The 26,711-nt window shown below is 38.4% G+C and overlaps 1 protein-coding gene across 4 annotated transcripts; it reads left to right on the forward strand.

Moving 5' to 3' along the window:
- Positions 1 to 26,318, forward strand: arntl1a (aryl hydrocarbon receptor nuclear translocator-like 1a). Of its 4 annotated transcripts, none has more exons than XM_044123520.1 (21): positions 7 to 142; positions 4,850 to 5,014; positions 6,901 to 7,082; positions 7,987 to 8,050; positions 9,699 to 9,846; positions 10,071 to 10,091; positions 10,246 to 10,278; positions 11,232 to 11,261; positions 11,663 to 11,820; positions 12,768 to 12,847; positions 12,936 to 13,028; positions 13,967 to 14,084; positions 14,470 to 14,619; positions 16,572 to 16,818; positions 17,730 to 17,836; positions 17,924 to 18,074; positions 18,170 to 18,249; positions 18,365 to 18,473; positions 21,406 to 21,499; positions 22,198 to 22,291; positions 22,383 to 26,318. In XM_044123520.1, exons 4-21 carry the CDS (start codon positions 8,005 to 8,007, stop codon positions 22,538 to 22,540), a joined length of 1,917 nt encoding a protein of 638 aa, XP_043979455.1. In that variant the 5' UTR covers positions 7 to 142; positions 4,850 to 5,014; positions 6,901 to 7,082; positions 7,987 to 8,004; the 3' UTR covers positions 22,541 to 26,318. The 4 variants fall into 4 exon arrangements, with proteins under 4 accessions (XP_043979454.1, XP_043979457.1, XP_043979455.1 ...); XM_044123521.1 differs by having other exon boundaries at positions 6,907 to 7,082; XM_044123519.1 differs by lacking the exon at positions 4,850 to 5,014 and having other exon boundaries at positions 1 to 142.
- The last annotated feature ends 393 nt before the right edge of the window (positions 26,319 to 26,711 follow it).

A 26,711-nucleotide genomic window follows, 5' to 3' on the forward strand; every position in this document is an offset into this window, starting at 1 on the left:
AAAAACTAGGTTAGTGGTCCGACAGGCATGACGGCGAAGAGAAACTGGGTCACCGATTGAAAATCGTTTATGTCACAGTTCTCCGTGTTGCTATCACATATTACGAGCGAGTTTCAATGGACAGACGGACTTTATCGCACACGTAAGTACAATATGATGTCGATTTTGTGCTTAACAATAACAAGCATCTGCGGCTTTATCGGGCGTTTTATTCGTGATGGATATCGTCGATGTTTTCCCAGCTCTGTGGTCATGTCAGTGCGGTTTTGTGGAGCAGAAGGAAGGACGTTAGCTCACTGGCCAAGTCATAACAGTTTGCGTTCCGCTGCTAGCTGTTACAAAATGCTAATATTAGCCAATGAGACAATTTGTACTTGTGGAGAAAAGATGAATACAACACTATTGTTCCGGGAGATAGTTTCAACTGTTGCCAGAAATTGTTAAGACTTTAATTATGTTCTGGCACAGGTATGTGCCGGTTGAAATGTTAGCCAGGCATGACCTCAGTTTTCAATGCTGCTAGCACGCTAGCAATGTAAACAGGCCTTGGTGGGTATCTAGTACACCGTGTCTTCGAGAGCATCCATCCTGCTGCGATAACTTTTGAACTCCCTAACCAGTGAGGACACGCTACTCTGAAAAGGCAGGCTCGTATTTTAGGTTATAAAACTTCATGACACATCATAGGTGTTGATTATGGCTACATATATAGATATATATTTAATAATAAAAATGTGGCGACCACTCTTAATAATCTCGCGAGGGTGATAAATCAATGCAAATTCGCCAACTTCAAAATAAATAGTTGATATTATGTACACTGTAATATTCTGAGCTTGAGCTTGTTTTTGTTTTCTGTTTACACGAGGACTTGACCCTGATTAATTCATTGCTGTGGTAAAAGATGTATTTATGTATGCCAGTTTATTCTGTAGGAGAACAAAAAAATTTAAATGATAAAAGATTATTTCTGTTGCTTAAACTCTAGCCTTTACAAAGTTACGACCCAATATAATTAATGGAAAAATCCTTATTGAAATAAATTGTAGATATTAGTGCGACAACAAACTGCCGTGAATGAATGTTCTGCATTCAAGTAAATGTCACCCAATTGATCTGCCACGGACTTCTTATTTAGCACAAAAGATCACTTTCATATCTGCATAATTTGATATTTTCATATTTAAAAACAGCACAAGGTAATATTCTGCCTGGAAACAAAACATTCACCTTACATCTTAACCCTACAACTAGGAAATAAGTAGTTTATTTTTTCATGGAACTTGAAACTGGATCTTTTGTGGATTAATTAGGATATGATTTGAATAGATTGTTTTTTTGTTATACAGCTACATGATCAAAAAACCATCTGATTGTCTTACAGGTTTCTAACCAGAACATCATTAATTAGCCCCATCTGCAAAATTGATAATGGCATAGAGTGGCACAGAGGCTTGTTGTGTATTTATGTGGCCACTGGGAATTCTCGCGACTGTTATCTAAAATTGCAAATGAAAGTTGTTTTTTTTGTTTGTTTTTTTTAAGGTGACTTAAGTGAGTAGTGTAATCATCAATAAAGAGGTCAGAGTACCATTGGTACCGTTTGAGTTATCAACACAAAAAATGAGAGTTTTAAACACTTTAGTTTTTTTTTTACTTCATTTATATATATATATTTCACAGAAAAGTAAAAATATCTTGAGAACTCTGCACTACCTGCAGTGTGTGATGACCAGGAAAAGTGCTGGTGGCAACTTACTGGTAAAGTTTGAGCTTGACTCTGCTAAAGATTTCAAATGAAACGTAATGGTTTTCCAGTTAAGTGGAATTTGATAACCGGCATGCTAGTTCACAGAGCTAACACATAATAACAATACAAACTAGTAACGAGTTTCCCTGGATTTTGAACTTGTAAACAGTGAAGGTGGCTCTACTGTGTGAAAGTTTTTAATGAGAAACAAACGTGTTGAACATCGTTCTGATGGTGCTTTTGGTTTTATGTGGCAGGCGGCCATATTGGCATTTGAGATAAGGATTGGGAAGAAACATACAAACGTATGGATTTCCAGCTGGAAATTCTAGTTTCATTGGACCTTTGTACTCTGGTTTTCCAATTTGAAACATTAAATTTGTAAACGTGTAAACTAAAATGGATTTTTAATAAAATCGTTGTCGTTTTATTTCGACTGTGTGGCTGACACTAGTTGGATTGTAAAGTCTACAACTTTTGTTTTTTTTATATAAGCATTAATTTTGTGGCTTTATTTTTATCAGCAGCTTATGTATTAACCTTTTCGTGACAGAAATGAGTTCTTTGGTGAACTTCAGACTTGCACGTGTTCTTTTTGTTTCTTAACAAGAAGCAATACACACGAGTGCTTATCTGTGCTGGAATGTTGCCTCAAAGGCAATGTGATAACATATTTTGCTGTTTTGATTTGCCAAACCTGTTGACTATAAAGACTCGATTACAAAGACAATTAGTGATTTCTGTAAAAAACACAAAGTGACGGCCAAGGATAAAAGTAGGACAGTGGGTGGTGCGACAGAAACAAAAATTGTGGTCAGCCTGGTTGCCCCACTATGACTTATTGTGTATAATTATGACAGAAAGGCCAAATTTGTGGCTAGAGAAGTGGAAGGCTTTCTTTTGTAGGTTGTCTGAATGTTCCCTCTGATTTTCACATATTGTCTGCATTTTCTAACGTCAAGTCCACCAGTGATGCACTGAAGTTATCATCACGTCATTAAACTCTGTATCACATTGAGCTACTTATCTGTTTTTATTGCATTTCTTTCTGAATGGAATTAAATGCTGAGTCACCACTTCTGTCTCCTTGTTGCTGCTCAAGACTGCCACTTAACACTGAATGTAGTTAAACCCTGTTCAATTAATGTCACTCCTATGTCTTTTAGCAAAACACAAGAAAAATATTTATTTGCCATACTAGTGCTCAAAGTTGTGATGATGGCAATTAACCAAAATGTTTCTTTACCAATGCACAATGTCCTCACCAAACTTTCAACTTTAGCATCTCAGGCACCCAAAGATGTAAATCAGGGGACGGTATTAAGAGTAGTTTGTCCAACCAACTGGACAAATATATTATCTGTATAATGTGTGCATATAGCTCCCATATTTATATTTAGTCTTGTACACCTTTAAATAAATATTTATATACTGTATAGCACTTCTGGATAGATGCAAACTACATTTCGTTGCTTGTACTTGTGACAGTGCAATGACAATAAAGTTGAATTCTATTCTATTCTATATTATTAATGTGCCAAGTTTCCACGTATTACATTTCATATATTTCCTGCTGAAGAATGGATTTAAGCATTCCTTAAGACATGTTTTATTACATAGAGATATTGTTCAGGTCTTGCATTAACCATTGCAAAGAACGTTCGTATAGATCAAAACATGCTAATAAAATTATTAAAGCAAATAAAATTTTACAGTGATGATTGCGGCTTTTTACACACCCACCAACCATTCTGCTTGTTTGGGTTTCCACTTTTTCATAAAAAAGTTGTAAACAAACAGATAAATTGTACAAAGACTAATCTAGGTCTACTAAAGTCAATGTGCTTCTAAAGCAAAAATACTTGTATTACAAGCAACTTATTGTTTTTTTTTGTTTGTTTTTTTTAAAAAAAAGACCTGAACTTCACATAAAATGTTAAGTGGCTCTTTCTCTACTTCTTCTTTTCTATAACAGCTCCATACCACAGACATGGTGGCAGGTTCCTGCTCAGTGTTTGACAGCAGATGTGCGACCAAAGATGGTCGGTTGATGATGGCGATGGCCCGTTCTGATACTGATCATTCAAAAATATCTTGATCAGAAACATGTTCCAGGACCAGAGATCAGATTGTTGATTAGGTGTTTGCAAATCGGCAACAAGGCTTCCCCTCCCACACACCTGAAAGTGTTTATTGATTGCCACCAGTAAGCAATCACAACTAGAAAGTTTTGCAAAGTCAAACAATTCATAATGTTATTCTGATGTGTTGTGTCTGACAAGGTCTGCATAGAACCTTCCTTATTAACCATATGCTTTTTCTCCACATGTTGAACATGGTTTTTCACCTTTTGTACTCGTACACAGAGTAGAATGACACATGCACATTTGATCAAGATGAACTCATTGACTTATGTCTGGTCATTTAGAGATTATTTCACAGGCTTTTTTTATTGCCAGAGTTCAGATGTTAAAATAGCATCATGTGTGGTTTTTTTAATTGTCTGGTGAAGTTGAATATTTTTCTAAACTATTCATTAACTCTATTCACTTTGCATATTTAGTATTTCCCAATGTTCTTCTAGCAAAGGAGACGCTGAAAACGAGGACATTGCTGTTCAAATCTGTTTGTGGACTTCTGTTTTTAAAAGAAGCCTGTGTTTAGGACTGTGGTCTGCAGCCCTTACAATCCTAAGTGCCATGTTTGCCCTCTGTCCACATTGTAAAAAAAACAACAAACAAACAACATTGTAAAAAGAAAGTTTATCATGTTAGACAAATGTCTGAAATAAGACACTTGCAGTCCTTTTTAGATAGTATCACTTTTTCTTTTAAAATAAAGTTAAATAAATGTTTTGCAAAAAGATGCATGCTAATTTTTTTTTTTCTATGGGTGGTTTATAAATATGGAATATCGCATAGAAAAAAAGACATGAATGAGACCCTAAAGACATGAAAATGGATCTAATCTTCATGTCACTCGGTTGTGGAAATTAAGTTCAAGTTCATTTAAAATGGCTCGAGCCTGAATTTATTAGCTCTATTAAAACACAAAAATTGCATACAGTTTGTTCTTTTCTTAGCCCCTGATTTTTTTCAGGTTAGGCGGAAGATTCCTCCATCAATTTGGGTCCAAAGTCTGTTGATGAAGAAATAAGATGACTCCTCAGTACTAGACGTTTGGACAACTCGGTCCTAAAACATAAGGGAATTATGTTTTAGGATTATGTTTTGACGCTGTCAAAGCTTTCAAGATTTATTGAGAGTGAGTCCAATTCATCATCAGAGACTGCATGTGGTTTAGAAAGTTCTAAAAAATATTAAAACGTTTTAAAACTTGTTTGTCTTTGTTTTTTTTGTTTGTTTTTTTTTTTACCTCAATCTCAGTTTATGATTTTTATCTGATATATTTGATTTATTGTCCTTTTGTTGAACTACAGTAAAGCATTCAGTGAAATTGAAGTAGGAAGTGGATCAGTTAAAGTGATGGGGCCGAGTGGGATTGATCATAAACATTGTGCGAGGGGATTAAAAAAACGTAGCCCTGCAAGGTGCTTGAAAGGATAACATTTGTAACATCTTTAATCTCAGTAAGCAACATTTTACTGGGCTAATATGATGAAAGCTGTTTGCTTCACCTGTCAGTAGCTTTAATTTTATTTGGCTGATGTGGGTAATGATGAGTTTCTTTTATTAAAACATATCTTTGTCTCATCTGCCACTCTATATGCATTTTTTGCTTTTGTGGCTGTAATCCATCTTCTCCTTGTTTTTAATTGATGTGTAGATGTTACCTTGTTCTCATTCCCGTGCTTGCTAAACACTCGTGTAATTTGACCCAGAAAAGCTTTGAAACTGTTTATTTCTAAGGAGATTAGGCCAGCTTGTGTCCTCTGACAATTATAAAGGGGAAATTCCACATAGGTTCTATCTTTTTTTTTTCCCCCCCAGAAATGTATAATTTTGTCAACAAAATTTCCCAACAATGCCCTTGTGAAAACATGTCGACCATGTAACAGATATGTTTTGATTAAATTGTTTTCCACCCGTTAAAAAAAAATCTGAAAAACCGTCACGATTGAAGTGGAAGCGTTGAGAAGCTCCAGCAGCCATTTTGCTCTGAGGATCCTTCCTTGTTTCATTAGCAGGTCTGCTGGCTGCTCGTGGATTTCTGAGTGGGTGTGGAGTGTGGAGCAGGGAGAAAAGAGCTGAATGTCTTGCTGACTCACTGATGATGTAGAAGTAGGTGGTGGATGGAAATCGAGGCTGACTGGTTTGAGACCATAGAGACTGAGTGACCCAGTTTCCACTCCAGCACCAGTTCCTTTTAGTATTCAGTCATGACATGGTGGGTTTCCCCCCCCCCCTTCTGGATCACTGCTTTGTCCCTGTAGTGGGGCGCTCTGGTCATGCATTTACCTCTTATTAACAGCCTGTGATTTTTTTTTTTAATGCCTTTTTGTGAACTTGTTTTTTCTTCTTCACTGTGTTAAACATTTTCCTGTTAAGTATGATATTGATTAGTGCCACGGTTTTCCCCAATATATTTTTTCAGTTTTTACATGCTAAGAGGCAGATATTTTTTTCTAACATTTTAAAGTGGTTCTCAAAAATAGTTCTTTAGACTCTTGGGAGACCTTTTTCCCCAACTTTAACTCTCTTTTTATCGACCATATTTAAATGAATATTTGAAGTTCTGAATAGACTTATTTGATGAAGGGTAAATAATTATATGAATTAAGGAAGTAGGGTATGTTTTATAACTGCGATCCCCTAAAATCTAACAAATTTTGCCCTTACTGGCATTCTGTATGTAGCTGCCTAGAAACCAGTTGGCTGAAATGGCGCCGCTGTCTTGGACTTGAAATTAGAAATCATGCTTGCTTTTGCTTTAAGATAAAAAAAAATGTGCAGGCTTTCTCAGATAGTGTTCTCCAAAACACAAGGACTGAATGTAAACTGCAAAAAATAATTTGGAAGTCTTTTTAGCTTGAGCCACCTTTCTTTTTGAACGAGTGTTTACACCTTACAGACAAGTTTCCAAAAGCATCTGGTTTTGTCGTCATGGAAGTTTTAGTAAGATTAGTTTTTATTATGTATTTTTACAAGAGATTACTTTTTGTCTCTCTTTCCCTCCCCCCCCCTCTTAAGATGCAGAGAGGCCAGACCAGTTGCATAAGGATCAGATCATATTAAGGCAAACCACATCAAAGTGGATGAAAGTAGGTCAGACTGAATCGAACCAGACTCGGAGCAGATCAGAACAAAGTGGACCAGACTGATCCAGACGACACCGGGCGTGTCCAGGAAGCCTGTTCAAGTTTCCTTTCCAGGTATCTGAAGCAGCTCTGTTTTCCACTTGTCACAGGTTCCCTCTAAAAATACAACGAATGTGGACTAGATGTTTTCTGAGGGTAAAGGAAGGAAACCTGGTGATTCTGTCTGAAATGTTCCTACTCAGATGGATCACAAAACCCAAATCATACAGATCATTACATTGTAGCATCATCCTGTATTGCTAATCCGTTCATACACAAGCATGAACTGATTGTGTACCATTTTGAGTTTCTGTAAAATCTTCAAAACTTTGCATTACAAAGTTTTGAAGGTTAGCAGTAAATTATTTTCAGTTCAAATATACATCTCTTTAGGTATGACCATTTGCCAGCATATTAATTCAGTGATGCAGAGCAATAGAAAAAAAACAAAATTTTTTGAAGACTTGTGAGTCATTTTCCCAATAATTTAAGAGTCTATTGTTATGGCTACCAATTTTCAAAGCTTCATATGAACAAAAGTCTTTTTATTATTATTTGGAACAATGTTCTGTGTAAAAACCGAATCAAAACGCAGATGTTTATGTTACCAATCTGCAGGTTTACAGAAAAGCGAAAACAGCAAGTTAGCATGAAAGGTCCTACTGACATTAAAGCACAATGGTGAAATGGTAAAGTTCTGGGCTCAATTTGCAGCCAGATCACCTCAATGTCTTAAAATCTGAGTCAGCAGTCAATAATGAGCTAATTTGACAGATTACTCGCTTGTTTGGCTGTAACTGACAGATTTCCTCCTTTACTGATGACTGTATTAGTAATTGAAGAACCCTGCTGCTTCTGGTTATCTTATGATTACTAGAAAGTCTGACTTGCTAAAGGGTAAAGTCTTTCTACTTTGACTGTAAAAGCCCCACATCTCTTGTCTGAAGGTCTTAAAACTGATCCTTTTGTGTGTCTACAGTTGAGGGCTCAAGAGTGGATGGAAGGAGATGATTTTAATACAGAGGCTGTGATGAACATCTGTGGTGAGTGTGACCTCTTTACACGCTGCGGCTTTTAGCTGTAAAACTCTTTAAGTTTTCTTTGCATGCAGCATTTCATTCAACTCTGGAAGATTTTGCAGATATTTCCAGAGTTGATGTGATTTAAACGTCATTATTTTGAGAGTTCTGCAGCCAGAACAAACATGACTAGTCCTGCACATGCTGTGGTTTGTTACTCAGCATCGTGCCTGCAAATGTGAACGCTCACTCATAACAATCATCGCTCCTGTGAACCTTTTGCCGTTGGTCTGACTCACCTGTGCACGATTTACTTATTCCTTTCTGGAGTGCATGTGATGAGGACTAAATCTTCAGAGCTTGATTCACAGAAACGTTGCAGGAAGTTTGCACTCAGTAAATCGCAGCAATTTACAGATTGCACATTTGTCTAATTCAAATTTAGCTCTGGTGACCAATTACTATCTCTTTTCACTTGCACACTGTGCTCATATATAACTGAGGTTTCATGCGCAGATGTAGACAAGAAACTGCTGATATTTATGTAAATTACCGCCTTTGCAAAAAGTACCTAGACCTCAGTTATCAGTGCTGTTTGTCAGAGGCTCTGTGCAAATCTGCAGAGTTTTGATAATAGAGCACCCACATCTAGAAAGGCAGAACTTAATAAATTAGACTTATTTCTGTAATTAAAGTGAACAGTGGCCATGATTTTTTTTCTGTTTAATTCGTTCATTTATGTAAAAGTAATAAAAACCCAGAATGTAGTTCCTCAGAAAATTTAAATAACTTCTTGGCCTGATAATAGCCATGTACACATACAGTTTGTGTATTCAATACTTTGCTGGTGTTCTTTTTGCATAAATGTCGTCTGTACAGAGGCAGTCAGCCTGCGGCATGCTGTCATGTTAATTGTGGCTTCACAATCCTCTCAAAGCTCTCCATTCCTGCTACATATGAACCTTTTTTTTTTCTACAAAATTGTATTTGTTCCTTTAATCAGACTTTAATATTTTAAATACAACACTAACAACCATCTTTCTTAGAATGGACTACTTATGGCTGAGCCTTGCTATGTATAGTTTTAGTAACATTCAGTTCAACATCTGACAAGTCAGCGCTCAGGATTGTGTTGGCTGTAAAATGGCCAAGATGTACTTTTTTGTCCTTGATCTATTTTTTCTAATGCTGTAATATTCAGAGTCAAGTTTTGATAAAAGGTCCAATTTCCATCAGCTTTAAACCATTTTTGACCACATTAATAGAAATAAACACTTAAAACATCACTCTGTGTGTGATGAATCCATTTATTGTCCAAGTTCCACGTTTAGAATTGGATTGGTGGAAAAAAAAATATTATTTTAATCACATTCTAATGTGAGCTGCAGCAGTAATTCAACATTTGTTATCTGATTACATTGCTCCAGGTTGACTGTGCAAACCTCACAGCACATTATGATTTCAGAACAGACGGTGATTTACATGCTAGGGAATCAGATGCTGAGCAAGAAGCCATCTACTATTTGGTGCTAAAAGCAGCTAGAGTTCTATTTTCCCCAAATCATTTTTGAATATTTTAAAGTCTTTGGGAACTCTAACTCCTGCAGTTGAATAATTTCATATGCATGCAAAGGCCCTCTCTGCTCTAACTCGGTCAGTCTTTGCCATGCAGATGACCTGATGGCAGACCAGCGGATGGACATCTCGTCTACAATGACTGACTTCATGTCCCCCAGCTCCACTGATCTCATCTCCAGCTCCATCAGCACGCCTGGCATGGACTACAACCGCAAGAGGAAAGGCAGCAGCACGGACTACCAGTAAGGATACAAACGCCACAGAGTTTTGTCATTTGTTCATTTTCAAACAGCAGCAAATAGTCAGACCGTAGCAGTGAACTGAAACATGCTTCCGTCTCATCTGTTTCTGTTAGCTCTTGTTTAACACAGGAAATGAAACACCTGCATCTTGTGTGTCTTCACATCTTAGACATTCTCATCATTTCAGTGATATTAATAAATGTTTGTTTACTTTTTTTTTCCAGAATTGATGGCTTCTCATTTGAGTAAGTTCAAACAATATTCTGTTAATTTATTTATAACAAGTCTGAACATATCAATAAACCAAATGTTATTTTCCATGGTGGTATTTAATTAGACTGAAATTCTGTTGCTGTTTTAAAATTTTTCAGTGAAATATTTTTTTCCCTTCCATCTTAGTGACATGGATTCAGATAAGGATAAACTGGGGAGGTAAGACTCTTTTTTTTTCTTTTTCTTTTTTTTTTCTTGTAAAGTTCTGGCTTTTTAATTATTCTCCATTGATATTTGAAATGGATAATCTTTTCTTGAATTAGGTTATTATGTTAGATCTTTTTTTTTGTTTTTCTTTCATATATTAAGCCAGTTTCTTACCCATTGTTATTTACATCATTCACATCTAAACATTTTCAGATGCCTTACATCCAGGATCAAAGTTTGTCACCATTACCCCAGAGCACACAGAACTTTCCTTTAATGTTTTACAAGCTGCCAATGTGTCCAAATCCTTTCACAGGACACTCAGATAAACAACTCAATGATTTTTTTTTCTGTCAACTATGAAGTCTGTAGTAAACAAAGCTTGTTTTGGATTTTAGATTATTCTTGTTTTTTTGGGTACATAGTGGTTAGAAAATATTAGTATTATTGTGGTCCCCAACAATATTGCTATATAAGTATTGTGGGGTCCACAAATGACATTTGGTTTATTTTGCTCCTTAAGATGTCTTTAATAAGTGTCAGTAATTGTCTTGTACTGTTGGAACATAAATTCCAGCCCTTTAGGATGATTTTATATATATATATATATATATATATATATATATATATATATATATATATATATATATATATATATATATATATATATATATATATAATACAAAATCAAGACCTCTTTCTAAGCAGGAAGAATTGGGTGGAGTGGAAATTGTCCCCATTGTTGCGCCTTCTTTTAAAGAGAAAAAGTGAAGCGGGCTCGACAGATTGTACAGTTGAATAAAATCTTCCATTGACCTCATAAAATGAGGTTACAGAACCTGTTAGGTTTGCTGAGGGCCAAATTCTTCCATTTTCACCTTTTTGTCTCTGCACCTACAGAAACCGTAATGTTTTTTTTGCAGGATCACTCTTTTCCTTTTTAATGCTTCTTCTTGTCCTTGCAGTGACCACCAGGGCAGGATTAAGAATGCCAGGTACAAACCCTGCTCCTCTTTCCTTTCTCTCATTACCATCCAATCTCTCTTTCGCTGACTCAGTGCCACTGGCCTGATTGAAAACAGAGCTTTGTAAGACGTAGTTATTAGGAAAGAAAGCCCTGCAAGGGCACATCTAATGGTTAATTAGAATCTGATACAGCATGCTGTTGATGTGAAAGCAGAACAGACAAGTTGGTCAGTTTTCCTCAACTTTAGTCTTTCTTACAATCAAGGATGAATTGCAAACCTGAAGACTTTTTCTTTTTTATATCTTCTTGCTAATTCACAGTACAAGAAAACAGTTCAGCTCTGTGGAAAATTCGTTCACTTCTTTGAATTCTGGATTTAGTTGTTTTGACAAGAAGAGTAACTGTGTTTTCTGTATTCCTCCCTCACAGAGAGGCTCACAGTCAGATTGAGAAACGTCGGAGAGACAAGATGAACAGCTTCATCGACGAGCTGGCCTCTCTTGTGCCCACTTGTAATGCAATGTCCCGCAAACTGGATAAGCTCACAGTCCTGCGTATGGCGGTGCAGCACATGAAGACACTCAGAGGTTAGCATAAGTGGCAAAATGTGCTTCGGTGGTATATCAACAGTAATGTCTCTGTTATTAATACAAGGGAAGTAAAAACAAAAACTGGATATCTGGATGTGTACAGTTGATTTACAAAGGTGCATCTAGAAAACTTAAAATATCATTATTAACAGCAGAGGCTTCAGTGTAAAGTATCTGAAGGTCACTATTAACTGGGCTTCTTCTAGGCCTGAGCTTGAAATTGACCCAAATATTTTGTGTAATGAGTTTCACATTTTTGAATGGAAATACGGAAGTAGTTGTTTTTTTTTTGTTTTTTTTTAAATAGCAGGATATCATTATTTTCATTTCTATTACAACTATAAAATTACTTTATAGTAGGTTAAAATGTTCTAATTTCTTTTGATACAGTGGAATATGTCAAGTCTTCTTATGTCTTTAATTGTTGCTCAGAGTAAGAATTTTGTAGGATTTCACCCTTTATTTGGTCTCAAGGAGGGGGGGGAAAAAAATATCATTTTTAATCAATCATTTCTTACCAGTTTTATTTTTTTAATATGATAAAATCAGTTTCTGGAAACCTGGCAGGAATATCCTTTTACAACATAGTTCCTGGGCGTTCGCTCTTGTTGACAAGGACAGAACGTTTGGTCATTTGTAATCTCCCATTTCCAAAGAGCTGGAAAATCTAAAGATTATCAAAGTGTGTTCTTTCCAAAACTGATCAGGGGATGGAAAATTGGTTATGAAAGCCAGAAATTTCAGCAGCTGCGCAAACATTTAGTTCACTTTTGTTCGGGCGAGTTTTAATTAGACCTACTTCAAATATGGAACAGTATTTGTTGTAAGAAGGACGTTTAGTTGCTGTTAGCTGATTTAAAAAGAAGTGGTTTTGACTTTTACATGAAAGGAAACAATTACATGCGCAGGTGCAGTTTGAATATCCACTGATGCTCTGATTTCAGGTGCGGCTAACCCATACACAGAGGCAAACTACAAACCTTCCTTTCTGTCAGATGATGAACTGAAGCATTTGATACTAAGGGTGAGTGAGTAATGCTCCTGCAGCAGTTTTACAGTTTTACATTAAACAGCTGTCTCTATAACTGTGTTGTTTTGCGTTTATGACGCAGGCTGCTGATGGTTTCCTGTTTGTGGTCGGCTGCGATCGTGGCAAAATCCTTTTTGTTTCCGAATCTGTGTACAAGATTCTGAACTACAGCCAGGTATGCTGACATGTAAAATGGAGAGACGTGTGGATGAAATATATGCATGTATGATCAATTTTGAGTTTTTAATACACTGAATGATGCAAATTTTTTGTTGAAGCTGTTCCTTTTCAGAAACCTTTTCATAAGATATCACTGCTGGATTACAAGTAGCATCATAAACCAAATCACTGTACTGTAAAACGGATCATTTATTGGAAATGTATGCTTTAAACAAGAGGGAAACATAATTTTAATAAAATGGAGTGCAGTTCGAGCTGTTTAACAAACGGGGATATGGTTCTTAAAGTGGGGGAAAATGAATTACCTTTGGTATTTTCTAAGACTAAATAATGGGGGGGGAGTAAGTCAAGTATTGAAAAACATTTGTTTCCTCACCTTTCTACATATCAAATTTTTAAAAACATAAAAAAATGTGTTAAAAGCTCAGAAATATGCAGAACATTCCAAGTGATTATACACAGAGTTATAAAGCAAAAGTGGAAATAATATTGAAAACGTTAGAGACAAAACAACTTTCAAGATCTTAACCACGTTGTTCATCTGAGATGATGAAGCTAATCAAAACAAAACAAGCATGACTTCTTCCGATGAAGATAACTTTTAGCCTCGCTCGCAGAGCATAACAGCAGCCATAAGACACAGCCTGTACATTATCAATAAAAGCAATAATATACTAGAAGTAAGTAAATTGTAAGATATATTTGATGTTCTCAAGAAAATATCTTCATTTTCTGCTTTCAATGTTGATACAGTAGCATAACTGACGCGTTTACTTTCTAAAAGGAAGATACGATTTGTACAACTCGCTGCATGTTGTCGTCAGTAAAACAACTGAATTACACAGAGCTTACAAATATATCAGTGTTGGTAATCTATGCATATGTTCTTTCTGTTTGTTTTTATATGTCATCTGCTTCTGCTGTCGTCTCAAGAATGACCTGATAGGTCAGAGTCTGTTTGACTACCTTCACCCCAAGGACATCGCTAAAGTCAAAGAACAGCTGTCGTCCTCAGATACAGCGCCACGAGAGAGACTTATTGACGCTAAAAGTAAGCAGGGACAAGCACATATCATCTGTTTTGCAGAGCTTCAGATCCTCCCTCTGAATTTAAGTCTTAATCTGCTTTGTGATCCCACGAGGGGGGAAAAAAAAAACCCTGCCGCAGTCAGCAATATTCAGGCATAAGAAACAAACTGTTCAACTTCATTACTTTCTGGGGGGGGGAAGAAAAGATCAGAAATTTTACAAAGCCTATTTGGATGAATGAGAAGTGACAGAAAATGGGCAACAGCTAAAACTAGCAACTGAATTTTGTCTCAACAATATTAGATGAGTGATTGCTTTACAATTAATTCGTAGATCTTTTTTGGAAAGTGGAAAAAATAGCATTTTTCAAAGCTTTTGTCCTAACTCTTAATTGTTTGTAATTTCAGCCGGTCTTCCTGTGAAGACGGATATCACTCCCGGTCCATCTCGACTCTGTTCTGGAGCCAGACGGTCGTTCTTCTGCAGGATGAAGTGCAACAGACCTTCTGTCAAAGTAGAAGAGAAAGACTTCCCCTCCACTTGCTCCAAGAAGAAAGGTAGCAAGAAATAAAAAAAAAACATACATCTACTACTGTCAACCAAAAATGAATTCAGGTTTCTTACAGCAACACCTGCAGCCTTCTTGTTCTGCCTTCATAACTTACTTTTTGGTTTATATCATTTTATATTGCCAATAGCTCTCTCTTCACTTTACCTCACATTCATAAGATGTAGTTTTGCGTCAAAACTAAAAGCTTCTATTTTCTGATGGGTTTTTATTTTTAGCTGCCTCTTTAGCTAAGAAAAGGAATCACAGTTCGGTTGACAAATCAGTTTTTCCATTAGAAAACAGAGGAAGTTTGCATGCTTGAATTTGTTCACCTATGGTTTTATAGAACGTTCTCTACCACTTCAGCACTAACTGCAGTTGTTTCCTATGATACTTTAACACAAAATAACTCAATGAAAGGGAATTGTTGCATGATTTTCAGATTTATATGTTTAAAATCTGAACAGTGCGGTGTGCATTTCTATCCAGCTGCCCCTGATTCCAGTTTGTAAAACTACTTTTAGTTGTGATTGTAGCTGACACTCTTTTTGTGGTGCATGCAACGTTTGCCATGGAACCAAAGGGTAATTTTTTTAGTTCGCCCCCAAAGAGAACGCATTCTTAGAAACTTAAGTTCAGTTTCAATTCCTCAAAAGTGTGAGTCCAGCTCATGGAGGCGTTCGTCCACAACACTTGATTTAACGTGCATGTTTTTGGACTGTGGTTCACAGAGAACATAGAAACTCCACATTGAAAAGGTTCTTTTCCTGGAATTGAACTTATGACCTTCATGTGTGAAGCTTGGTATTTGACAGCGAAGTCACTCTTTAAGTGTTATTTTGCAGCACCCAGTGCGTTGGCAGTCCTTCCGCTAAAACTGAATGAGGTGTTTTTTATAGTCAATATTCTGCATTTCCACTGCCGACCAACCTGCAGGAATCTTGCCTCAGTAAAACTTAAATTCCTCACTTTCGAGTGTATTCCATTCACCATTATGTGTGTTTAATCTAGTCAAGATACTTTTTTTTTTTTTTTACACATTGGCTTTTAAAACAAAATCCTCCTTCGATCATCGGAGGGTTTTCCTGGGACAGGATCTCTGTGCTGCGGAGGCCTGAGGACAAATGAGTCACTCAGATGGTTGTGTGTGACCCGGCTTAGTCAGTGGTGGGATTTGCTGAAGCATCATTGATTTCTGAAGACATATTTAGAGTAAAGTCACGCAGCACAATGGATAAAGCCACTGTAAATTTGTTTTATTTTTAACATTCCACTGAGTAGTTTAATGTGATGCACTTTGCCGTCCTCCTGTTGTTCCACGTTGGTACCAGAAAGCTTCTGTCATGCGCTGGTTAAAGGAAATGTGTTTCAGTGGTTGTTGCTTTGAATAGAGGTTGAGCGAACTAATGCAAATTTTACAATTCAAATAAGCAAAGTAAGAAAGTCCATTTCTTACACGAGACTAAATAATCTGCACTTCTTCCTTAGTCTGTGATTTTTTTCATTTTTTTTTTCATGCTAACACAAGTAATTAAAATAGTTTTGTTATTTTGTTCTCAAGGCATGACAAATAAGCAAATAATTGCTTTTTAAATAGTTTCTTTTCATTAATAAAAACATATATCTTCACATGAAATTCCTCAGAAATCACTAAAATATGTTGAGGGTTTGACCTTTGACACAGATTTTTTTTTCTTTTCCCTTGACTGTTTTGTATTGTTTTAGTTGTCTGACCTGATTCTAATAGCTTTTTGTGGCCTTTGAATAATAATAGTAATAATATCCAACTTTGGATTTTGCATCTCATGTCTGAATTTATTATCATAATTCAAGCATTTTGATTTCAACTTCATTGAATTGAAATATGCAATTTCAACCCTTTAAGCAAAGGAATGATTTATTTATTTATTTTACATTTATTTTTCTTTCTCTCTCTCTTTTACTTCCGTCTCATTTCAGCTGACCGGAAGAGTTTCTGCACCATCCACAGCACAGGGTACCTAAAGAGCTGGCCACCCACAAAGATGGGGCTGGACGAAGACAACGAGCCCGACAATGAGGGCTGCAACCTGAGCTGCCTGGTGGCCATCGGCCGCCTACACCCCCACATCGTCCCCCAGCCGAGCCCAGCCGACATCAGGGTGAAGCCCACAGAATACGTCTCCAGACACGCCATTGACGGCAAGTTTGTCTTTGTCGACCAGAGGTGAGAATCGGGAGTCTTTTTTTTTTTTTTTTTTTAAGGACCCAAAAAATGTATGTATAAGTAGGTTTTACTTTATAGTTGTGTTGCTTGGTTTTTATGCCTAAATGTTTTACATGTATTTTGAAAGATCAAAGTCTTATTGCAACATTTTCTTATAAGGACTATTACAGATATGGTGACGATACAAGTTAATATGTAGCTGTTAAGTAAAAAAATCAGGATTAATGATCGTCATTTAGATAAAATTTGTGATTGTTGATGGATTTTGACAAGAGCAAATCATTAATTGTGGCTGCCTTAAAGGCTTGTTAACAATATTATTAATGACAGTGACATCGTTTCAAAGGGCAGAAAACTTTTCACAATAGCACTTTGTTGTGCCTTGAATTATAAATAAATCTCTGTTGTGCTCAACCTTTATCAGATTTCTGCTAAATCCAAAATCAAGTGCATCAAATCACACTTGATTTCTTTGACGCGCTTCATTTCTTTCTGACGCGTTTAGAGAGACATTTGGTAATTCCCAGTAACTTACCTGCTGTAGCACCAGTCAGATAATTGCCAATCAGTGCTTTACTGAAGGGGATTTTCAGCAGGAAATTGCCGAACGAAAATCTAACCAGAAAAGAAACATTAATCACTTAAAGCTTGAAGTTACTCCACAACTCCTGAACAGTTCACAAACATTAATTTTTAACTTTGAAACAGACTGCTCTCTGAAGCAGATGTTTTGGTTGGTGTACTTAGTTTCGTTGTTGACGGAAAGTTGCAGCTAATGCCAGTAGATCTACTGGCAAAAATAAGTCATCAAATATTTTCTTGGGCGTGTAAAAGCATTCTGCATTCTCTGCATTAAACTTGTCAAAAGTCAAACACCATCAACATAAAGTCAATGATTTCCGTGTCTCCAGAGCAACAGCTATCCTCGCCTACCTGCCCCAAGAGCTGCTCGGAACCTCCTTCTACGAATATTTTCACCAGGATGACATCAGCCACCTGGCCGAGTGTCACAGACAAGGTATCGTCTGAAAGTGAAGCGGAGTAATGACTCAATAATCCCATCGGAGGAGGGGGGAAGCATAAATCGTGGTTTCTGTGTCCTCAGTGCTGCAGATGAGAGAAAAGATCAACACCAACTGTTACAAATTCAAAATCAAAGATGGCTCCTTCATCACGTTGAGGAGCAGATGGTTCAGCTTCATGAACCCCTGGACCAAGGAGGTGGAGTACATCGTTTCTACTAACACGGTCGTATCGTGAGTATCCGCACACCCGAAAGCTTTAGCTTCAGCTCTGCAGACCTTGCACTGGAAGGCGGATCATCTTCCCATCTGTGCTTTTCCCCCTGCAGGTGTCCGATAATGGAAGGGTCGGATTACCCTCAGTCGGCTGCGTCTCCGCAGAGCATGGACAGCGTTCTAACCTCAGAGGGTAAAACGGCTGAAAAGAGAAACATGCTAACGCGGAAGCGTACCCTGTGGTGTGATTCTATGTGTTGTTGCATTGTATAAATGACATATTTCCTATTTTCCTGCCGATTTCTCAGGTGGGGGGAGACGGGCTTTGCAGACCGTTCCCGGCATCCCGGGCGGCACGAGAGCGGGAGCTGGGAAGATCGGACGGATGATAGCGGAGGAAGTGATGGAGATTCAGAGGTGAGAGGGAGCACATCAAGCCGGTGCCATTTTTCAAAACCTTATCAAGCAGGAAAACACCGATATTCCTGTAATGGAAAATCAGTGAGGCCTGGTTCGTAAGGCAGATGGTTACGTGAAGCCGAGGCACGATTTAACCGCTATTAAAAGCCTTCTGTTCGAGCTGGCAGTACGGGAGCATCTGTGGGGAAATTGTGAACAGAATTTGACCTTTGGTATGTAATTTCACACAGTTTGTACTGAATCATTCTTCATCATATAAAAAATACCAACCATGAGGTAAATGGGGAGTCATCGCATGGTGAGTACAGGGAGAAATAGGATAACATGTTGCACTCATCTGGAGACGTTATTTTAAGGACCTAAATCAGTGGCATGTTCACATTTAGAGCCTAGTGGAGTCAAATTTCCTCCTCTGACATATTTCAGAAGTTGGGTTTTATAATTTACAGTGGTTAATTTTAACATAAAAAAATCTTTGGTCCTTCCTACAAGGATGGTTCAGACTCTAGGAAGAGTCTGAGGTGAGTGAGTTTGTGTGTTGTTTCAATGGTGTGGAAACTATCATCTCACTGTAAATGGGAACAAATGTGAGGTGGTGGAGGAGCCATAAACACCTCTGTGGTTGCCTAGACAACAGATTTTGGTATCATTCATGGTGTCCACAAAAAGGTGCAGAGTGGAGTGAGTGAGAATGCTTTAGGTCAGGGGCGTTAAACTCCTGTCTTCAATGGATGATGTCCCGCTACTGTTGTCTGCTTCAACACACCTGAAGCCAATAATTCAGTTGCTCTGTGGAACTTGACTGCATCATAAGTTGACTATTCGTACATTGTTAGGTGTTAAGTCCCTCTGCTTTTTGTTGTAAAAGGTTGCAGATCAGCTGTAACTAACTTTAACCCTCCTGTGCTGCAAATGACGGTCGGACAGCGGGAAAGCGTGGAGGGACGTTGTCCCGTCAGACCGTCAGTTCCTGAAACGACGCACAGAAATAAAACTCATAAAACCGCACGCCAGGTCATCTCGACCCCTCCGGACCGCGCACAGAGTAAAAATATCTTCTCTTAAGAGGGCTAATGGCTCTTTGAAGAAATGTAGAAAAGGAAAGTTACTAAATATCTGATTCCCATGTGTGGTTAAAAACTGACGTTTGAGTTATAATTAAAATATGTGCAGTAAGATGGAAACTGTTGATTTTTTCCATGAATATGTGATGGAAGAGACAGCGCGGCATTGTGAAATTCAATTAAACCTCACAAGTTTTTACGACGCATTCCTCGGGCTGGATGCACATAAAACGTTTCCGTTTGGTCTTAGGTCTTTCAAATGGGACAGGTCTTCTCTGCAGTTAACCATTATTACAATCAGCGCCTAATGCTTTTAAACTGTATGACAGTTTAAAAACTTGGAAGAACTGTGGGGATATTTTTATAAGTCGGATGTCTGCTTTAGTGTCTGACTCACACTTAGCTGGAAAACTGATTAATCTAATGGAACAAAGACGGTTTTCTACTAAAGACTACTATGGAAAGTTTGCTGGCTGTGACTTGTGGGGGATAACAGCAGAATTTTTTTTTTTTTTTTACCCTGCAAGACTCAGTAACTATCTGAACTGCATTTTGTTTTTTCAAACTCAAACTCAAACTTTATTTGTATAGCACATTTCAGCATCAAGGCATTTCAAAGTGCTTTACATCAAATCAAACACAAAGATACAATGCAACATAGAATCAACAATAAAAACACAACATAGTCAGATTCCGTCAATAAATTTGCAATTGATTACGTTTCAAATACAACTCTAAACAAGTGGGTTTTTAGTTTAGATTTAAAGGAAGCCAGTGTTTCAGCTGTTTTACAGTTTTCTGGAAGTTTGTTCCAGATTTTTGGTGCATAGATGCTAAATGCTGCTTCTCCTTGTTTGGTTCTGGTTCTGGGGATGCAGAGCAGACCAGAACCAGAAGACCTGAGAGTTCTGGAAGGTTGATACAACAGCAGCAAATCTTTAATGTATTGTGGTGCTAAACCATTCAGTGATTTATAAACTAACAACAGTATTTTAAGGTATATTCTTTGAGCTACAGGGAGCCAGTGGAGAGACTTTAAAACTGGTGTTATGTGCTCTATCTTCCTGGTTTTAGTGAGAATGCGAGCAGCAGCATTCTGGATCAGCTGTAGCTGATTGATTGATTTGTTGGACAGACCTGTGAAGACGCCGTTACAATAATCAATACGACTGAAGATAAACGCATGGATGAGTTTCTCTAGATCTGGCTGAGACACTAGTCCTTTAATCCTGGAAATGTTCTTCAGGTGATAGAAGGCCGTCTTTGTGACTGTCTTTACGTGGCTCTGAAGTTTCAGGTCAGAGTCCATCACTACTCCCAGGTTTCTGGCCAACACCTCACTAGCATGCTGGGTCAACTGGTAAAGTTCTGGCAGGATATCTAAAACTAATCTTCCCTCCAGTCAGTCAGTCTGACTCCATTGCTGGGATGTAAATGAAAGCAACCAAAGCATCTCGACAGGTCAGTGATGGGACTTCCTCACACTGACCAGTCAGCGTGACCCTGACGGACGGCGTATGTTTTCCCTTCATGCTGAATTATTAAATAGAAATGGCTTTGGCCACCAGATGCTGTTTTCCCATTACATGAAAAATGTAATTTTATGCATTCTTACAAGTCTTTCTGGGTATATTCAGCTTGCAAAACTCAGCTTTGCAAGCTGTGCTTATACAAGTAAAATGCGATTCATTATTTCCCTCTGCAATGTGTGTCTAATACAACGAGCAGCTGTTTGTGTGGCTTTCGATCTCAGGTCGTCTGTACTGTTGAATCTTTTTTTTTTTTTTTTTTTTTTTTTTTGTTCTTTTGAGGTCTGGGGATGTATTTTATTTCAGGAGCACTGAAGGTGTCTGTTTCTCTCTCAGGATTCGAGGTTCATCTCCTTCCAGCTGTGGTTCCAGCCCTCTGAATATAACCAGCACCCCTCCGCCCGACACCTGCTCACCGGGGGGCAAGAAGGTAACGGAAAATAACGCATATCATGGCAGAGATTTAATTTAACCCTGCAAGAGCCGGACAATAAAAAAACAAAACAAAAAAAAAGTTCAAACTTGTTGATGGTATTATAGGATTACTTACTATAGGTATGTTTTCAGTTTATTTTTCCTTTATTGCCAACGAATAAAGTAAAAATTTATATGCAAACATTTTAATCCTGAGACTTTGGTTTCACATCATTATTCATACACAGAATCCCAATTTTTCTATATGTAATCACACAGGGAATGGCAAGGCAGGTTTTTATTTTTGTTTGTTTTGTTTTTTTATAACGTTTTCTGCAAAAGTAATAAAAATGACATGTTTAAGACTCTACAAGGTAGGGTAAGGTAGTTGTATTTATATAGCACATTTTCAGTGCTGCAAAGATCACGCCCCCAAAATTTGAAAACCGTTCACTACTTTGAGGATAATCAGGTGTAGTAATTCACAGAGATCTGGACTCAGTCAGTTTTTTAGGTGTTGAATGCTTGTGGGGAGTTTATATGCACGTTTCTTGTCCAACAGCATTCCAAGTCTACACAACAGAGCACAATGCCTAAATTTGAGTGAAATTTTTTTTTCCCTTGTGACGTTGTAATCTACATATACGTTTAGGAGTCTTTCTGAAGAGCATCTTGTCTTACTTTCACATTAAACCTGAGTTTTGGTCTCTCTAGATTCAGAACGGTGGGACCCCTGAGCTGCCGAGCACAGGGCTAATCCCTGGACCTGATTCTGTGGGCTACCCTTACTCCAACCAGTCCATCATGAGTGAGTGGCGACACTACTACTTACACTTTAGACGGCTGCTGTGTTGTTGTGCCTGAACATAATTTCCTCATTAACCCGCTTGTCTGTTTAGGTGACAATTCCCACCTGAGCATAGATATTATGGACGAGCCCGGCTCCAGCAGCCCCAGCAACGACGAGGCGGCCATGGCGGTCATCATGTCCCTGCTGGAGGCGGACGCCGGCCTCGGCGGCCCCGTCGACTTCAGCGACCTACCTTGGCCTTTGTGAGGAATCCGGAAGGGAAGATCTGGAGCCACTGATGGAGAGAGTTCGGTCATTCAGATTTTTTTTTTCTTGATTTTTTTTTTTTTTTTCTTTTTGTCCCACCATCCTCTACCGGATCTCCTGTTTCCTGCCATCTGTACACAACTACACGGAAAAGAGAGAGAGAGGAAAAAAAAAAAAGAGTGGCGTCTTGAAAAAGAGTATTTTGAGTCTGTAAATACTGAAGATTTTTATTCCCAGAAGAGTTGTTGTCTCCAGTTCAGGCTGGACGGTTGTTTAGACTTTCACGCCCACTCTTTTGATTCATCATTCCCCGTAGGTGGGCCTGACAAACCGTTGGGGGGGGGGGGGGGGGGGTTCAAAGCGCCCCAAAACGACGCATCATTTTTCCGGTGCTGGTGGCCTGCAGATCGGGCGCCTCGTCAGGCGGGCGCGGCGAGAAGCAGAGTCGTCCAGATCATGGAAGCATACGTTACAGAACTGTGGTGCTAACATGAGGATGCTCCTTCTCCGACTGACCCCTGTCCAACAGTGGCTCTGGGACACCTCCACTCCCACCACCACCACCACCAACAAACACAGGTCAACAACCAATCCCGCACCTTCTCCCAGGAAAATGACCCACCCAGGACTCCTGACGCGTTCAAAGACTGCAGTTTGTTGTGGGATCAAGTGTCGTTCAGTGGGGAACGCTTGATTTCCGCTCCACGCTGCGGTCATTTATGTCCAGGTTTCCCTGTAACTGTGCACAAATGAAGCGCCCGCCCTCTAAAGACTGCTGTTCCAGCCAGCTGGAAGCAAACTTAAATCGATTTGAAAGTTTACTCTGAATAAGCTAGGTGCAGTTTTAGTTTTGGGCATCATTTCTTAAAAAGCCGCCTTGCTGACGTTTCCTGAACTAATACGTACGTAAAAAAAGGGATTTCTCCCCAACTATTCTGCCTTCGATTTGACAAACGGATGAGAAACAGAACATTTAACCCAACACAGCCTGCAGTGCTTCACGTGGAACGTAATGAAACGGTGATAAAAAAAACAAAAAAAAAACCATAAATTGATATCCTAGAATCGATGTGGCTCAGCAGACGTCGTAACAGGTCCCCCAAAACACAATGGAAGCCAGTCCTTCGATGCTTTTTCAACGTTTTAAAAGCTCTGCTAAAGTCACGAGGTTGTCACGTCTCCCTCCAGTCAGGCCCTCCAACGTCGTCACCCTCCGGCCTCAAAGATTTGGTTGTAGCTCAGGTGCAATAGTTTTATTCCAGGTGAAGCAATTATATGTTGATTTGGACTCATTTGTCGGTGTGACGCGGAGGAATGACATCCTCCTTCATAAACCTGAAGGGGACTTGTGAAGACCTACTGCTACCGCTACTGTTTCAGCCATCAGAAGGCCGCAGCGCTGCTTTCCAAAGTGCTGCAGCAAAGAAACAGACCTTAATCCAATAACAAGCTTTATAGAGTCAGGGTTTTTTTTATATATCTATATTTGTATTTTAACTCTTTTTAAGAGTAATAGACTATGGGTCACAGGGTTTGCTCTCTCACATCCTCCATCTGCTCTAAAGAAGCACTTCAGGCTGTATGTGAGGAAACTCTGTTCTGTTCGACGGATTTTGGCTCAAACTTCGTTCATAACCTTCCTGATGAAACAACTTTAGTTTGTGAAGTTAAAAGAAAAAGCAGTTCACCGTCTTAAATTCGATCAATTTGACTCCTAAAAGTGAGCTGATGTTGCGTTGGCTGCACTGTGCTGTCAATCAAACTACCTGCTGATTGAGACTGATCCAATCGGTGATCAATAACCACCACCGTTACAGACGGCCGCCTAGAGCCTCTGAGTAAAGTTTTGGTGTCTGTTTCTCTGCTCCATCGTGACGGCTGTCTTCAACGTCGCCTCGCCAGATCACACGCAGCCACCGAGACGGGTTTATTTTACGTAGAAGAGGTTCGAGTATCTTGACACCTGCCTGTGTGGGGGAAAAAACAAAAGTGGATTCTGCAAATAAACGTGGCTTATTTCTGGAAAGCATTGAACATAGAATATTAAAGGCTTTTATTTTTTTAAGTATTCTGATAGTATTATTTAAACTAGATTTTTCCCCTTTCCCCTTATTTTTAATGGGATTATTTAAACTAAGAAATGCTAAATACTGTGGAAGCCTGCTTTTTAATTCAAAAGAGGACTTTACGACATGCACAGCACTGAACACAGTAAATACTGTTCAGTTTTAGATAGTGGAGAATGTTTTTTTTTGATTATTTATTAATTTTTTTCCTCATCGTTTGGCAATTTTGGTCCGGCTTTAGCTGGAAATTTCGGAGCAACGTGTTTATCTGTACGTCAGAGTCAGGATTACACAGTTGCTTTGACAACGTTAAGTTTGTTTTTGTTTTTTAGATGAAAATTATACTCTGCTGTCAGAAAACTGTGCCTTGCAGACATAGTCATACCCCATTGACTTCAGTCACATTTTGTCTGGCTCCAAATATTTTTTTCAAATAGAAATCCGATGAGGGGTAAATTAATCTCAGACGAATCAATACTTCTTTTTTTTTTTTTTTGTCCGCAGATTCTTAATGGAAAGAATTGAGTTATAGCTCCGGCTCCATGTTGGTGAATCTCGGCTCTTTCGTCAATCCTCCTGAAGGTTTTCCTTCAGTGTTTCAATATTTATTTCTGTATGGCTTTCTTCAACAATGAAACCAGGTTTAATGTGACAAGGGATATAAAATGATGGCTCCAATATCTCTCAGTGCAAAGACATTTGGTTATCCTGCTTAGAGCAGCAGTTTGGTGTCCAAGCGGTTTTTGGAAGTAAAATAAATGAAACTGCGGTTTAGTAGTGTGTTTTTACAATTATGAGCTCTTATTTTTGTTTGTTTTGCTCATTTGTCTGCATTGCTTATGAAAACACTGTAAATAAAAATCAACGGATAGCAATGGTTTAAGAACACGGTTAAATAATAGAGATACAAATTGGAGAAGGGACAAATTTTCCCAGATCACTGAAAAATAATTGCAGAAAATTAAAACGGGGGGCGGGGGGTTCTTTTTCTTCTTCTAGGTGTTCATGTTACCCTGCAGTTTCAAAATATTTGTTTTACCGGTACTGTAAAATGTATTGCTTCATAATTGAAGCCGTGGAGGCGACCAAAACGCAACATTTACCCAGAAGCGGGGAGCCGTCCTCTGGAACGATTCATACAGTGCATAGCACTTATTTTTATGGTCAAATTAAAACATTCCTCTTTAAATGCTTTTACCTTTTAGAGCCAGCAGTAACCCTTCAAGTTATTTATCTCAAGATTATCCAGGTTTCATCTACTGCCAACATTGTTCTATGATTAAAATATGGCATCCAGGCTTATACAATCTGATGCAGATGAGTCACAAGCGTAATTTTTTCATGCAGGCGGTACGTTTTGATGCCTAACTCTGAAACCCTCGCAGTTCTTGTAAGTTTGTTTTTTTTTGTTTGTTTGTTTTTTGTTTTTTTTTAAATACCCGTTCCTCCCTCCAATCAGAGAGCAGCTGGCGAGGCGCCCTCCGTTTCTGTCCCACTCGGTTTCTGATTCAGTGTTTGTACTCTACACACTACAGGAAAGTGTTTCCCTTTGTTTATATTACTCTCCCCACCTGACAATAATGTATCAAATCTTTAAATATTATCATGTTAAGAGTATACTTTATGCAAATATATATGAGTATGATGAGTGTGTTGTATGTATCAGCAGTGAAATATTTTTAAAATAAAAAAAATTATTTGTTTCTGTCATAGCCGGATTGTATTCTGCGTGGTTTCTACCCGACGGCCTCGGTCAGCCAATCAGAGCGGCCCGGTTGTATTTTTAAATGATGTTGCCATCCAGCGGCAGGAAGATCCGCCTCAGCGAGGAGCAGAAAGAAGCGATGAGCCGAGTGGGGATCAGTGGAGGATGTTGAAAGGTAAAAGCAAAATAGTGAAGTATCCAGCAGGCTTCTTCCGTGCCTCGTTTTATGACCCAGAAAGTTATTTAAAGCCTGAGTGAGCACTTTGAACTGGTGCATTAAATAATTGAGGCTTCAGTGGGATCTGTTTATGCATATTTAATTGGCAGATTTACATTTCCTCAGCAGGTTGTTCCCAGTTTTCTGCATTCCTTTTATCTTCTGCCGAATCAAACTCCGACT

Source organism: Gambusia affinis, linkage group LG08, assembly GCF_019740435.1.
Source record: "Gambusia affinis linkage group LG08, SWU_Gaff_1.0, whole genome shotgun sequence".
In the NCBI taxonomy this organism is placed as follows: Eukaryota; Metazoa; Chordata; class Actinopteri; order Cyprinodontiformes; family Poeciliidae; genus Gambusia; species Gambusia affinis.